The sequence below is a fragment of the Macaca mulatta genome, chromosome X (genome assembly GCF_049350105.2).
Source record: "Macaca mulatta isolate MMU2019108-1 chromosome X, T2T-MMU8v2.0, whole genome shotgun sequence".
NCBI lineage: Eukaryota > Metazoa > Chordata > Mammalia > Primates > Cercopithecidae > Macaca > Macaca mulatta.
Window position 1 is genome coordinate 18739248 of NC_133426.1, and position 13532 is coordinate 18752779.

A 13532-nucleotide genomic window follows, 5' to 3' on the forward strand; every position below is an offset into this window, starting at 1 on the left:
AATTGTGCAAATTGAATCAAAAGTCCGGAGTCCTAGGAAAGCTTGCTGTCAAAAGGCATCAGGGAATGCCTCTAGAAAATCTTTGTAAGATTAAGATTATTTATATGATAAAAGGAATCATAACTTTGCATTTCCACAATTAAATTCACTGTCTCCTCTCCTCCCACATCCTGTCCTTGGCCTTCTGTATCTTGGAATGACAAGCCATCCACCCAGGATCCCAGCTTGGACCTAGGCTCCTGCCTCTCCCTCCCTCCCTATTTAGAATCTGTTTTGAAGCTCTGTCAAATGCCATCTTCTCCATACATCTTTCCCTTGCCGCTCTCCTCCTCTCCAGCTCACTGCCATGTCCTTTGCTCGAATCTCTCTCTCCCCCTCAAACCCAGGCAGTTCAGCGATGTACTCACCTTCCTGCCTGCCTCCTCCTGACCTGCTCCAGGTGCTGGCATGGAGAACAAGCTGAAGACCTGAAGGGGCCCTGGGGCTCTACCTGTCACCCACTCGGGTGCCCAGTCAAGGCAGGCCAGGGCTCCCCAGCCAGTCACATCGCTGCCACTCCCCAAGGCTTTTGTCAATAAATATTTGCTGAGTGAACGGATGAATTCTGGGTTCTCTGCCTTCTACTTAAAAACCCCCAATCTATTCACTTTAAAACCTTCATTTTAAAATACCAGGGGCCAGGCGTGGTGGCTCACGCCTGTAATCTCAGCACTTTGGGAGGCTGAGGTGGGAGGATCACTTGAACCCAGGAGGCGGAGGTTGCAGTGAGCCAAGATCGCGACACTGCACTCCAGCCTGGGTGACAGAGCGAAACTCCATCTCAAAAAACAAACAAACAAAACAGTTTTGCTTCTAGTAGGGTATATGTGCCCACCATCAAGACCATGTCTGAATATTACACAGCTTCATTCATTTGCCACCCTGGGAGTCGACCACTGGTTGCATTAGGAGAGAAACAGCATGTATAAGAGAGACCAAAATCAGAACCTATATATATATTCAACCACCCCAAAAGCCCTGTGCATTAGGGTTAGTTTCCTTGTATAGATGAAGCAATACATTCATTCCTTTTATCCATTCATATTCTAGTGAGAAGATAATCTGGGGAAATGAAGAAAAAGGCAGATTCAATTTCCACATTAAACATGTGAGGGTGGGTACCTTGCTTTCATGTCAATGATTAGTGTGATGTGGGCATATATATATACATATATATATATATTTTTTTTTTTTGAAAGAAGTCTTGCTCTTGTCCCCCAGGTTTGAGTGCAATGGCTTTATCTCAGCTCACTGTAACCTCAGCCTCCCGGGTTCAAAGGATTCTCCTGCCTCTGCCTCCCAAGTAGCTGGGATTAAGGCGCCTGCCACCACGCCTGGCTAAGTTTTGTATTTTTAGTAGAGACGGGGTTTCACCATGTTGGCCAGGCTGGTCTCGAACTCCTGACCTCAGATGATCTGCCTGCCTCGGCCTCCCAAAGTGCTGGGATTACAGGCGTAAGCCACCGCGCCTGGTCTATATTTTTTTCTTTTAAAGTATCTATTTACTTTTAGTATGCCATGGTTGGCAAATAAAACTTTTCTTAAGACCCTTGAAAGAATTTGCTCATGTTTTTGGTTTTGTATGCAATACCATGTGGTATAACACCTGGATATACCAGTTGAGGAACTGCTATATTATAAGTAAAAATTAATAACCATATATAACCAAACAATCACCTCTGCTGGCTTCCTCCAAATTTAAATAAGAACCAACAACCAAATTTGGCATTTGAATTTAACCTCAGGTTGGGATTTCTCTGAAAACCAACAAGATGATCTATTGCCTGACAGAACTAGAGAAGCAAAACCAACAGGGAAGATGAACAAAAGCCAATGAGAAGGCAATTAAAAGGCATCCACCAAAGAGGATTCAGAATAAAAGGAAACTAAGGGACAGTGAATTACTGTTATTGTAATGTAAACCTAATAGCCTGCTAGGCTTTTAATGTCAAAGCACTTCCATTAAAAATTAACAGCGGACACGTCTTTCATAATACTGCTCTAAAAGAATCAGTCATTTTCTTTTATAAAGAGTACAAGTATCAGGGTTCCAAGATGAATTGGCTTCATTAACCAATGGGAAACCTGAAGCAGATGGCGACACACAGAGCCTGCTCTCTTTCCTGCTGAGCGTCCCAGGGCAGCAACTTCTTAGGATTAGCCTTCAAGTAAGACTGCTGCCGCTTGGGTCTGTCTGTTGCCTTCCCATTTCTCATTGTCTCCAAATCGCTGACCTAGGAGGTAAGAGCGGTGGGCTCCCTGTACAGGCACAGTCATGGTATGTGTGCTTACTGTCTGCATGTTCTACTTGAATACAACAGTTTTTTAAAAAAGAAACCAAGTGAAGGAAGAATAATTGACTTTTTCAAAAAGAGTTCCTGACAGGTTCCCCTCAATGTGGTCTCTCCAAGGAGATAATGATGAATAAGGAGAAAAAAACACCATTTCTTGAATTTAGTAAGCACCTTTCCTCCAAGGATCTCAAAGCACTCCCTCTCAATGATAAATATGTTTTTCAATGAAAATATCTTAAGCCACTAAATAAGCTACTTTGCATATATAGGCATACCTCTTGGGGTTTCACAGATAGTGCATTTTTTTTTTTTTTTTTTTTTTTTTTTACAAATTGAAGGTTGTGGCAGCCCCGCATCCAGCAAGTCTCTCAAGGCCATTTTTCCAACAGCATGTACTCACCTTGTGTCTCTGTATCAGCAGTTTTTAGCAATAAAATGTTTTTAAGTTAAAGGTATGTACATTTGTTTAGACATCATGCAATTGCACACTTAATAGACTACAGTCTAGTGTAAACATAACTTTTATATGCACTGGGAAACCAAACAATTTGTGTGACTCACTTTATTGCAATATTTGCTTTATTGTAGTGGTCTAGAACCAAACCCCCAGCATCTCTGAGGCATGCCTGTACTCTTTCAGTAGCTACATTTTTGTATTCAACTGGGATCATTCAGTTTGTATTTGATGCTGTAAAGCTTACCTTGTAAAGTATTAAAGATGGCAAACAGATACATGAAGGTCACGTTAACTGGTCCCCAGGCAAAGAAGGCAAAGCCCCAAGTTATTCCCAGTAAAAATGTAAGGCCAGCGATACTCCTGAGGTCTTGAATACTGGTTTTTCGCTGGGCTCCCAGTTGCTTCTTCTTTTTAATTCGACAGAGCTGAACCAGGACCACAATGAACATGCTGACGTTCAGCAAAAATATCACACAGAAATATCCCACCACCGTAATGTAGAATACTGCATTGTTGTTGATCCAGCAGCTGGAGTTGGTTGGGGGGAAAACAGGGGAAAACATATTACAGTGATGAACTAGAGTTCAAAATGATACAATGAATCTCTAACATTTTACTGAAACATTTTCTACCAGTACAAGAGAAAAAAAATGATAAAACTGCTATTCTCTACAATCATTTATAGCTCTAGGGAAAAGAATCTAAGAGTTTATTTGAGGACACTTGGTGATTTAAAGTATTTTAAAAATAGACCTTTTTTTAAACATTCAGGATTTTGCCCCTGTAAATCCTAGCAACTCTGTTCCATGAGTCTTTATTAATATAACTGGAATGTCATTTTATCAGAGGCTAATGAAAATATTTTCAAAATAGTTCCTCCTAATTCATTTTTCTTTTCAGAATATCTCCTCCTAATTCATCACTTGAAGAGTAGCATGGCATTTCCAGCTAGCTTCTCTCATTACATAAGACTGTGAAGGCTGCTGTGAAATATTGCTGGGTTTTATTAGGATGACAGCAGGAGTCAATATGCTGATTAGATCCTCGTTTTCTAGGAGCATTCCGTTTTCCAGTTCACTTAGCATTCCCTTAGGGTGCTTTGTACTCACAAGTCATCCGGTGAACCATTGGGGAATTTCCCATAGGATCCAAGCCCATAGTTATCTGGGGATATAGTCAGGATGATGGTCACAACCACAGCTGGTACCCCTGGAAGATGGGAAACATTTGTCACACCTAATTCTTTTTTTTTTTTTTTTGAGACGGAGTCTCACTCTGTCACCCAGGCTGGAGTGCAGTGGTGCGATCTCGGCTCACTGTAACCTCCGCCTCCCGGGTTCAAGCAATTCTCCTGCCTCAGCCTCCCTAGTAGCTGGGATTACAGGCGCATGCCACCATGCCTGGCTAATTTTTTTTTTTTGTATTTTTCGTAGAGACGGGGTTTCACCATGTTAGCCAGGATGGTCTCAAACTCCTGACCTCATGATCTGCCTGCCTCAGCCTCCTAAAGTGCTGGGATTACAGGCGTGAGCCACCGCGCCCAGCCGGTCACACCTAGTTCTAATAACTGAAGTGGGTGACAAGACTAGAGATCACATCTTATTTACATCTTGTAGCAGAGACTGGCTAGCCGTTCACCAGGCTGGTTTCTTTTCTTCTTTGGCACATGACTGGATGCTCCCAGCCTCCCAGGCAGCTGGGTGTGTGTGGCCACATGGCTCACTTTGGGCCCATGGGATACGGGCACAAATGATTTGCTCCACTTCCAGGCCTGTCCCATAGAAACCTCCTGTGAGATCCTCTACTTTCTTTTTGCCTGCAAACTTGGGGCAACCTTGAGCAGAGTCTTCATTAGCTTGGATCTCTGAATAACTGCAAGACCAGGGACTCCTCTGCCCCTGATAACTAGACTGTAGGTGAGTGAGAAATGATCTTCTACTGAGATTTCAAGATTAATCTGTTACAGCTGCCAGTGTTGCCTTTAACTTTTTTTTTTTTTTTTTTTTCCTGCTCTGTCACCCAGGCTAGAGTGCAATGGCACAATCTCAGCTCACTGCAAACTCTGCCTCCCGGGTTCAAGTGATTCTTGTGCCTCAGCCTCTCAAGTAGCTGGGATTATAGGCGTGCGCCACCACACCTGGCTAATTTTTGTATTTTTAGTAGAGACGGGGTTTCACTATGTTGGCCAGGCTGGTCTCAAACTCCTGACCTCAGGTGATCGGCCCACCTTGGCCTCCCAAAGTGCTGGAATTACAGGCATGAGCCACTGCACCCAGTGTTGTGCCTTTAACTTATACATGTCTGGAATGTACATTTAAGAGTCAGCAACTCCTGGCAAATCTTTCATTATGAAACTAAAAGTCCTCAATTTGAGGACTTTGAGACCCAGTGAAGGATGGAAGGTTCTGTCCTGGCTGATCCAGGGGGCGGTGACTGCTACTATGCTGGCTCTCTCGAAAGCCCACGGACACTTCCCTTCAGAGAAGGTACCATGAGAAGGGTCCCCCAAGTTTAAAATGGCTTTTTGGTGGGGAAAGAATCCTATTCACCACTGCACACCATCACCCGCCAGCCAACCAGCAGATGTCCCATCTCAAGGCTCTGGTAAAGAACAAACAATTCCTTGTCACAGACCAGTTGCAGTGCCTGGTAATATCAAATCTAATAGTTCATTTAATGCCTTTGCGCTTGAACCTTCTGGTGACCCTGACATATGATAATTTTCTAAGTGAGACACTTTGTTAAAAATAAAATATTGGGGGTGGAGGACCTTGTACTTAACAAAGGAATCTGACTTTCAGCCTTCTCTAAAGAAGACAGAATCCGTGCCCAGTATCTGGAGTGGTGACTTATGTTTCTGGGACAAGCAGGGAAAGGGTGTTGTTCTGTTGTTCTTCACAAAGACATAATGACATAAGATGCAAGGCAGGGTGGCAAGGGCGGTGGCGTGCTTGCAATCTTGATGTGTAGGAATATTTAGCCTGAAAATAGACGGAGTCTGGTGGGGGGTGATGGCAGAAGGCTGCATATAAGGAGACAGAGAGCCAGGCTTGCTGTTTTCTAGCTTTGTGAACTGGAGGGAAATCACATCATCACTTGGAGCCAGTTTCTTCACCTACATTTGGAATGACCATGTGGCTCACCTCACTGGCTTATTTTGCATGGGGTCACTTGTGTGCAAATACGTTGAAAAATAGGGGATTATACATACTGTTATATATTACTTATAGATTATCTAAAGGACTTTCTGGCAGAAGAGGTATCAACTTATTGTTTTCTGCCTGAGAGAGCAAAATCAAGACCACTGGTAAGTGCCACCAGGGAGCTGAATGAACTTAGTGGAAAATCAGAACTGTAGAGCTTTATGAAATAGTTATTGGCTGCCTTGTAAGGTAATGAGATCTCCAGTAATAGAAGTATTCAAGCAGAAGTTAGATTATCTTTAGTTAAGGATAAGTCAGGTGGAGTTGAGGGTTGAAGAGGCTCCTACATTGGATGGGAAATTGAATGAAGAGATCTTCAAGATCTTTGGGGAGTCTAAGGCCTTGTGACCTACCACCAATAGGCTGCACAATCAGAAATGTCATGCCCGCGTGGCAGTGAAGTTACAATGGGTTTTTTTTTTTTTTTTTTTTTGAGACGGAGTCTCGCTCTGTCGCCCAGGCTGGAGTGCAGTGGCCGGATCTCAGCTCACTGCAAGCTCCGCCTCCCAGGTTTACGCCATTCTCCTGCCTCAGCCTCCCGAGTAGCTGGTACTACAGGCGCCCGCCACCTCGCCCGGCTAGTTTTTTGTATTTTGTAGTAGAGACGGGGTTTCACCGGGTTAGCCAGGATGGTCTGGACCTCCTGACCTTGTGATCCACCCGTCTTGGCCTCCCAAAGTGCTGGGGTTACAGGCGTGAGGCACCGCGCCCGGCCACAATGGGTTTTATATGTACGTTCTCTCACTCTGCCCTCCTGAGCATACTGTCATACATGTCTGATATCTGGGAGGTACAAAGTAGAATGAGGCTGGCTGGGAGCTCAGGGACTGAGTTTGGGCTCTTTACCACCAAGCTAATGTTTTCAATATATTGAGCACTTTCTGGCACCTTCTGTGCCAGCCCCAAATTCTAGTTCCTGGAGATACAAAGAGGATTCATGGTTCAGCCTTGAGGAATTTCATATTCATAACAAATCCAGAGGAAATATACAGGTGTCCTAGAAGGAGACTTGACAAAGTTGCTCTTCGGGCAGTGCACATGTAAGAGTATAAAGCTGTTTTAGAAACTTGCTGAATGTGATCTGCTTCATCATTTCCTCCTGCTCAAAAATCAAAACACTGGAGAAAAAGCAGAGGAAGTCCAGGCAACATACAGGCAAGCTTATACATACCCCAACCGACAATGCAGAATTTAAGGATGTATTTTCGGATGTAAGTATTAAATACTTTGACAAGGGCCAGGTACATATGGAATGCTTCTAGGCCCATCCATGTGAATGAGACCAAGAGAAAATAATGAAGAAATACAGCCACTGAAATGCAGACGCCTTGCATCTTATACAGAGCAATCCACGAGTCCAGGAGGAAGACCAGGTTCAGCAGAAGCAGAGCAGCACACAGCTGGATGAGGATTTTGGAAGGATAATCCCTCCGGATCTTTCTAAAAGGAAAGGATGAGAACCAGAATTAGCCTTCTACTCTGCCAACCCCCCCATCTTTTTTTTTGGTCTAAGATAAGGTCTGGCTCTGTCACCCAGGCTGGAGTGCAGTAGCGTGATCTCAGGTCACTGCAACCTCCGCCTCCCGGGCTCAAGCGATCTTGCCGCCACAGCCTCCTGAGTGGCTGGTACTACCGGTGCTCATTACCACACCCTGCTAATTTTTTGTATTGTATTTTGTAGAGACAGGGTTTCGCCATGTTACCCAGGCTGGTCTCAGACTCCTGGGCTCAAGCAGTCTTGCTGCCTTGGCCTCCCAAAGTGTTGGAATTACAGAGGCATGAGTTACCACGCCTAGCAATAACCCTTATGTAAGCATATCTGTCAGGCTCTTTGAGTTTTAAGCAATTTATTTTTATTCTTTGGTAAATGTCTATATGCATAAATTTCCTCTCTTTGAGTGTGTGTTTGTATGGGGGGGGGCGGGGCTTAAAACCAACAACAACAAAGAAAAAATCTGAACAGAATCGTCTGTGATAACCATGAGGAGAATTTGTGTCTGTATTTCTGTGAGATCTTTTACATGCTGACTGTTGGCCCAGACTTTTAAATAGTTTAGAGTAGACTCTACTGAGCACTCGCCCTGTTTCTCCCAAACTACTTTCAGAAGCATTGGTGCTGCTTCTCATAGAGTCTGCTATATTCAGATCTTCAAAATTTAACCAAGATTCCCATATTATTGTATGTTATTAGGTAAAATGAGATCACGGAAAGAAGAGTTTATAGCTAAATGTAATAGCATAGGAGAAGCCAGCTAATTGATGACATGTTCATGTTTATGCATGCAAAATTAGATCCGGTGAAATCATTCTGAGTAATGGCTGGCCTTATGGTTATTTAGTCTCACCAATAATATTTCCAAAGGCTCACTAGATCTGTAGTCACAGCTAGACCCTAACTTTGGCACTGAAAATAAATTTTTTACATTTTCTGATCAGTATCCAAAATCTAAATCCAAGAACTTACATATTGTTTCATTTTGTTGATGCAATAAAAATGCCTATGTCCTTCTTTTCCATTAGAATTTGTTGAAATTACCCCCAAAAAGCAACCAAAGGGACCTGTCTGGTAAGTCAAAAAGGAAAGGCTGTTTTTTAGAATGGCATTCTTGCTGCAGAGCTACACTCACTGAGTGTCTATTTTTTTCAGTAAAGCTTTTCCACCCTTATTTCTCTCCATCCCCACACCAGTTAATGTATTTAATCCTTTGTGTTTGCTCAGTATAATTTAGAAATATAATTTATTAAACATAGTTCTTATGCTGTACATGGTGCTATGGTCTATTTTGGATTGTAAGTCTCTGGGTTTTGGGGCCTGCATCCCTCATTCATTTCACACTTTATGTCTATCAGGTACTGGGCGTCATTCTGGGGTACAAAGATGATTCTGACACAACCCCTGCCTTCAGGCAGTCCACAGACTAGTGTGAGGACACAAGCATATAAACCAAAAAGTACCATAAAGTTGATACATAGGTGCTCCACTAGCTGGGTGTACAGGGTAAAGCAGGCTGAGGAAAGGGCTTAGTTAATAAATGTTAGCAATGGAGGTGAGTGCTGAGTCCTAAATCCAAATTTCCAGTTGTGGATACTCACTCAAAAGCTACGTAGGTTACAAGAGTCACTGACAGAAAAATTGATGAAAGCCCACAACCAATATATGTAATAAACGTCAGAGCCATCGTTTGAGCAGGCAGCACAGATGTCCTAGATAGGTCCTGGAAAATGAAATAATTGCTTTTAATAATCAAATATTTTAAAATAAATACAAGACTTATGATTTATCAAGTATTCTAGGGATCCATTCACAGTCTATTCAACAAACCTATGAGGTAGGCACAATTATTACTATCAGGTAAAGATAAGGAAACTGAGACGCAGAGAGGTTAAGTAACTTGCTCAAGGACACACAGATAGAAAGTGGAGAAGCCAGGATTCAAATTCAGGTCTGGCACACTCCAAAGCCCACGTACTTGATCACTGCATTATAGTGCAATGGAAAGGAACTGGACTAGGAGCCTAAAGACTGCGATTTAGCTCCTGCCTCTTACATTTCTTAGTTCTATGACTGTGGGCAATTATCTAACAAGTGAGTCTTAATTCTGATTTTAATAAAATGACAATAGCAACTCCCCATTCTACCTATCTGGCAGGACTGTTGGGATGATTACGTAAGAGCATTTATGTCAAAGTGTTTTGTAAAAATCTTAAAGTGCATTGCAAACTAAACCATTTTTATTACCCATCCTAATCTGAATTCCTTAGTTCTCTTAATTATTTAAAAGAGAAAAACTTAAATGTAAAAAGAGAATGTGAAAAAATACTTGTCTTTCATGTTCAAGTATTTTCCTTCAGGTGCATTTGCTTATTAGAAGAGAAATCTCTTTTTTTTTTTTTTGAGATAGCATCTCTCTCTGTTGCCCAGGCTGGAGTACAATGACATGATTTCGGCTCACTGCAACCTCCACCTCCCAGGATCAAGTGATTATCCTGCCTCAGCCTCCTGAGTAGCTGGGACTACAGGTGCGCACCACCACGCCTAGCTAATTTCGTTATTTTTAGTAGAGACGGGGTTTCACCGTGTTGGCCAGGCTGGTCTCGAACTCCTGACCTCAAGTGATCCACCCACCTCAGCCTCCCAAAGTGCTGGGATTACAGGTGTGAGCCACCACGCCTGGCAAGGAGTAATCTCATTGGTGTATAAATCAGCCACAATGTCATATGTGCTGATCTGTCTAATCCATCAGATTAGACATTGTAGTGTGATGCCCAGCTACCCCTCAGACCCAGAATTTAAGGCCACGTGGCACGGGCATATTACCAGTAGAATGCCGAAGCTTGTCAGATGGCTACAGGTACAGATGGTTTCATTCAATCTCCTGTCTTTGACGGAGCAGCCATCGTCTGACCAGCCTCCTCTGCCACCTGTTGGCATTGGGAAAAGTATCTGTCCCATCAGCAAGGCCACAGCACCAGTGACTTCACGCCCTCCCCAATTAACCCACTCAAGAGTTTGAAAAGGTTATGACTAGAACTTACCATTTCTGCCCAAGTCCCAAAATACACATCTCACTGTTAACTCATCCTGTGGTAGAAAGATAAATCACAAATAATTAATTTAGTGAACTGAAAAAAAAAAAAAAAAAAAAACGAAAGGTATTTGAAAAAAAAAAAAACCTGTGGTTTTTTTTATTTCAGAATCTTAGGCTTAATTTTTGGAGAGTTCTTATTTTATATGGTCCCTAGAAGCAAGTGAGCCCTAAATAGACCAGCATTTCTTAAGCTCATCAATCGTGCATAGGAATCAATTTGGGGCCTTGTGAAAATGCACATTCTGACTCAGTGGGTCTGGGTTGGGGCCTGAGACTCTGCATTTCTAGCAAACTCCCAGGTGATGCTGATGCTGTGGGTGTGTGGACCACACTGTGAGTAGTGAGGTCGTAGATGATGCTTAGTGTGGACTGAGCTGAGAATCAGACCTGCAGCCACAGATCCCCACACACTGATATCTGATATTTCACAGTTGTTAAGAGCTTGCTTTTGCACCGATTCTTCCTGGAAATTTAGTGGTCAAAATTTTTTTTTTTTTTTTTTTTTTGAGACAGGGTCTCACTTTGTCACCCAAGCTGGAATGCAGTGGCCCAAACACAGCTCACTGCAGCCTTGAGCTCCCGGGCTTGTGATCCTCCCACCTCAGCCCTCCAAATAGCTGGAACTATAGGCGCCTGCCACCACGCCCAGCTAATTTTTGTATCTTTTGCAGAGATGGGGTTTTGCCATGTTGCCCAAGCTGGTCTCAAACTCCTGAGCTCAATCTGCCTGCCTCAGCCTGTCAAAGTGCTGGGATGACAGTGTAAACCACCGCACCTGCCCTGGTCAATTATTAAGTGTGTTAAAACCCAATGGAGAGGTGTGATTCTAGTCCTACACACTACTCCAATTGAGCTGAAGCTTCTTTCTGCCTGATCTGCCTTTTGCCGGCCACGCCTTACAAGCATAGTTTGTACAAGGTGTTCTTGGTCAATGACCAGATGGCACTGGCCTCTCCCCACCTGGCTCGGGTTGACGTGCTTTAATGTGACTGTCACGTTTCTTGTCAAGTTCCTGACGGTCAGGTTTGCAACACTCGATGATATGACGTAGCTGATCAGAGAGAGGTTCTCCAGGGAAGGATCCTGGCACATGAAGATGGCAAGGGTAAATGAGATATTGTCAGAGTTTTAGAGGTAGAAGGAACACTAAGGAATATTCTGTCCACATTGTTTATCTTACAATGTAGGTCAGAAATCGAGGAACAAGGAGGAAAGTGACTTTCCCAAGGGTTCACAATGAGAGAAACAGAGCTCGTTCCACGATACAACGCTCTAACTACTGAGCTAAACTGCACAGATTGACACAACAGGATTTTGTGAATCTTTAAAGGGAACATAGCATTAAGCCATTTAAGCTGTGTTTCCCCAAGCAAGTCACTTAACCTCTCTCTGCACCTCCATGGCTTCATCTGTAAAATGGGATAATAATAGTTCCTTCCTCTCAGGGCTGCTGAAAGGATTAGAGTTAACATTGTAACTGCTTAGGATAGTGCTTGGCAATTAGTAAATATAAATACTACGTAACTGTCAGTTACTGTTATTTATCATCACCAGTATCATTAGGCTGTGTTTTAAAATGAACTGCAGCATTTCGGCAATTCATTTGACTTACAGCAGCCTTAAGAATATTTGAGCACTAAAAGAAATGAAATGCCCTCGTCTCCAAATAAAACCCAAGCCAAAAGCAGTGAGCAGCAGTTTTACCTGAAACAAGGCAGGTGTTTCAAAGAAATTGAACTGAACCCTGGAAGCTAGCTCCATGTCATTAGCTGGTAAATTATTCATCAGCGATGAAGGAAGAGTAATTGTGCCAATACTGTTCTCAGGAGCTTGGGTTTCCAGAGAAACCTGAAAATCAAGTGGAAGATAAGAATAAATATCTGGAGCTAGTATAATGAGATGGAAAACACACCTATTAGGTTGGTGCAAAAGTAATTGCACTATTTGCCATTTTTTTTTTAAAGGTAAAAACCACAATTACTTTTGCACCAGCCTAATAGTTAAGACACAGGGTTCTGTGAGGACCTGACCTGCAGCATCTCTATGTAAAATAGCTTCTACTTCTATTCCTCTGGTTGCTACTAAATTAAAGAAAGGAAGTGCAGGCCGGGCACAGTGGCTCACGCCTGTAATCCCAACACTTTGGGAGGCCGAGTTGGGCAGATCACCTGAGGTCAGGAGTTTGAGACCAGCCTGGCCAACGTGGCGAAACCCCATCTCTACTACAAATATAAAAATTAGCAGGGTGTGGTGGCAGGCACCTGTCATCCTAGCTACTTGGGAGGCTGAGGGAGGGGAATATCTTGAACCTAGGAGGTGGAGGCTGCAGTGAGCCAAGATCGCACCACTGCACTCAACCCAGGGCCACAGAGCGAGACTTCATCTCAAAAAAAAAAGGAAGAGAAAAAAAAAAAAAAAGAAAGAAAGGAAGTGTAATAAGGACAGGAGGCCCCAAGAAGGAAAGGAAACATTTTAAGGATGCATAGAAATAGCTGAAAAGTGCAAGATGACTGCAGATCCCAGGGAGACTGTAGCAGCAGACACACCAAGTTAGTGTCAAGTCCTCATAGAACCATGTGCACTGCACTTGTAAAAGGAAGACTGTGAAAATTAAAAAGTGAGACTTGGTTTCCTTGGGTGTTTGCAGTCCCCAATCCCTCTAAATAGGTGGACAGAAAACACTAGAAACAGGAATGATATTCAGCACCACTATATACAGCAGTGTAGTTCTAACACTTGTTATAATATTGAAATGTGATAAGTAGCTGACACCCCTGCCTACTCTTCCAACTGCCTAGAACCCTCTGCTGGATACCACCCATGCCAGCTTCCAAAATTCAGCTGCTAAAGGGTTAATGCAGGGAATAACAGGGACCTCCGACATCCTGCACCAGCCAAGACCAACGTCGTCTTTTTTTTTTTTTTTTTTTTGAGACGGAATATTACCTGT

At 43.1% G+C, this 13532-nt stretch overlaps 1 protein-coding gene and 1 long non-coding RNA gene across 6 annotated transcripts in view; one reads left to right on the plus strand and one right to left on the minus strand.

Moving 5' to 3' along the window:
- LOC106995167 (uncharacterized) overlaps nt 1-13532 on the plus strand; it is a 65650-nt gene that overhangs the window by 11811 nt on the left and 40307 nt on the right. The window lies entirely within an intron of this gene.
- Nucleotides 1-13532, minus strand: part of ADGRG2 (adhesion G protein-coupled receptor G2) — a 134111-nt gene that overhangs the window by 6965 nt on the left and 113614 nt on the right. For all 5 annotated transcript variants that reach the window (XM_077989612.1, XM_028842106.2, XM_028842108.2 and 2 more), the window contains 8 exons: nt 12287-12430; nt 11543-11665; nt 10530-10575; nt 10312-10415; nt 9087-9208; nt 7165-7433; nt 3900-3999; nt 3035-3318 (listed from right to left, as the gene is read on the minus strand). In XM_077989612.1, the coding sequence (XP_077845738.1) occupies nt 3035-3318; nt 3900-3999; nt 7165-7433; nt 9087-9208; nt 10312-10415; nt 10530-10575; nt 11543-11665; nt 12287-12430 (1192 nt within the window). The remainder of the gene's footprint in view (nt 1-3034; nt 3319-3899; nt 4000-7164; nt 7434-9086; nt 9209-10311; nt 10416-10529; nt 10576-11542; nt 11666-12286; nt 12431-13532) is intronic.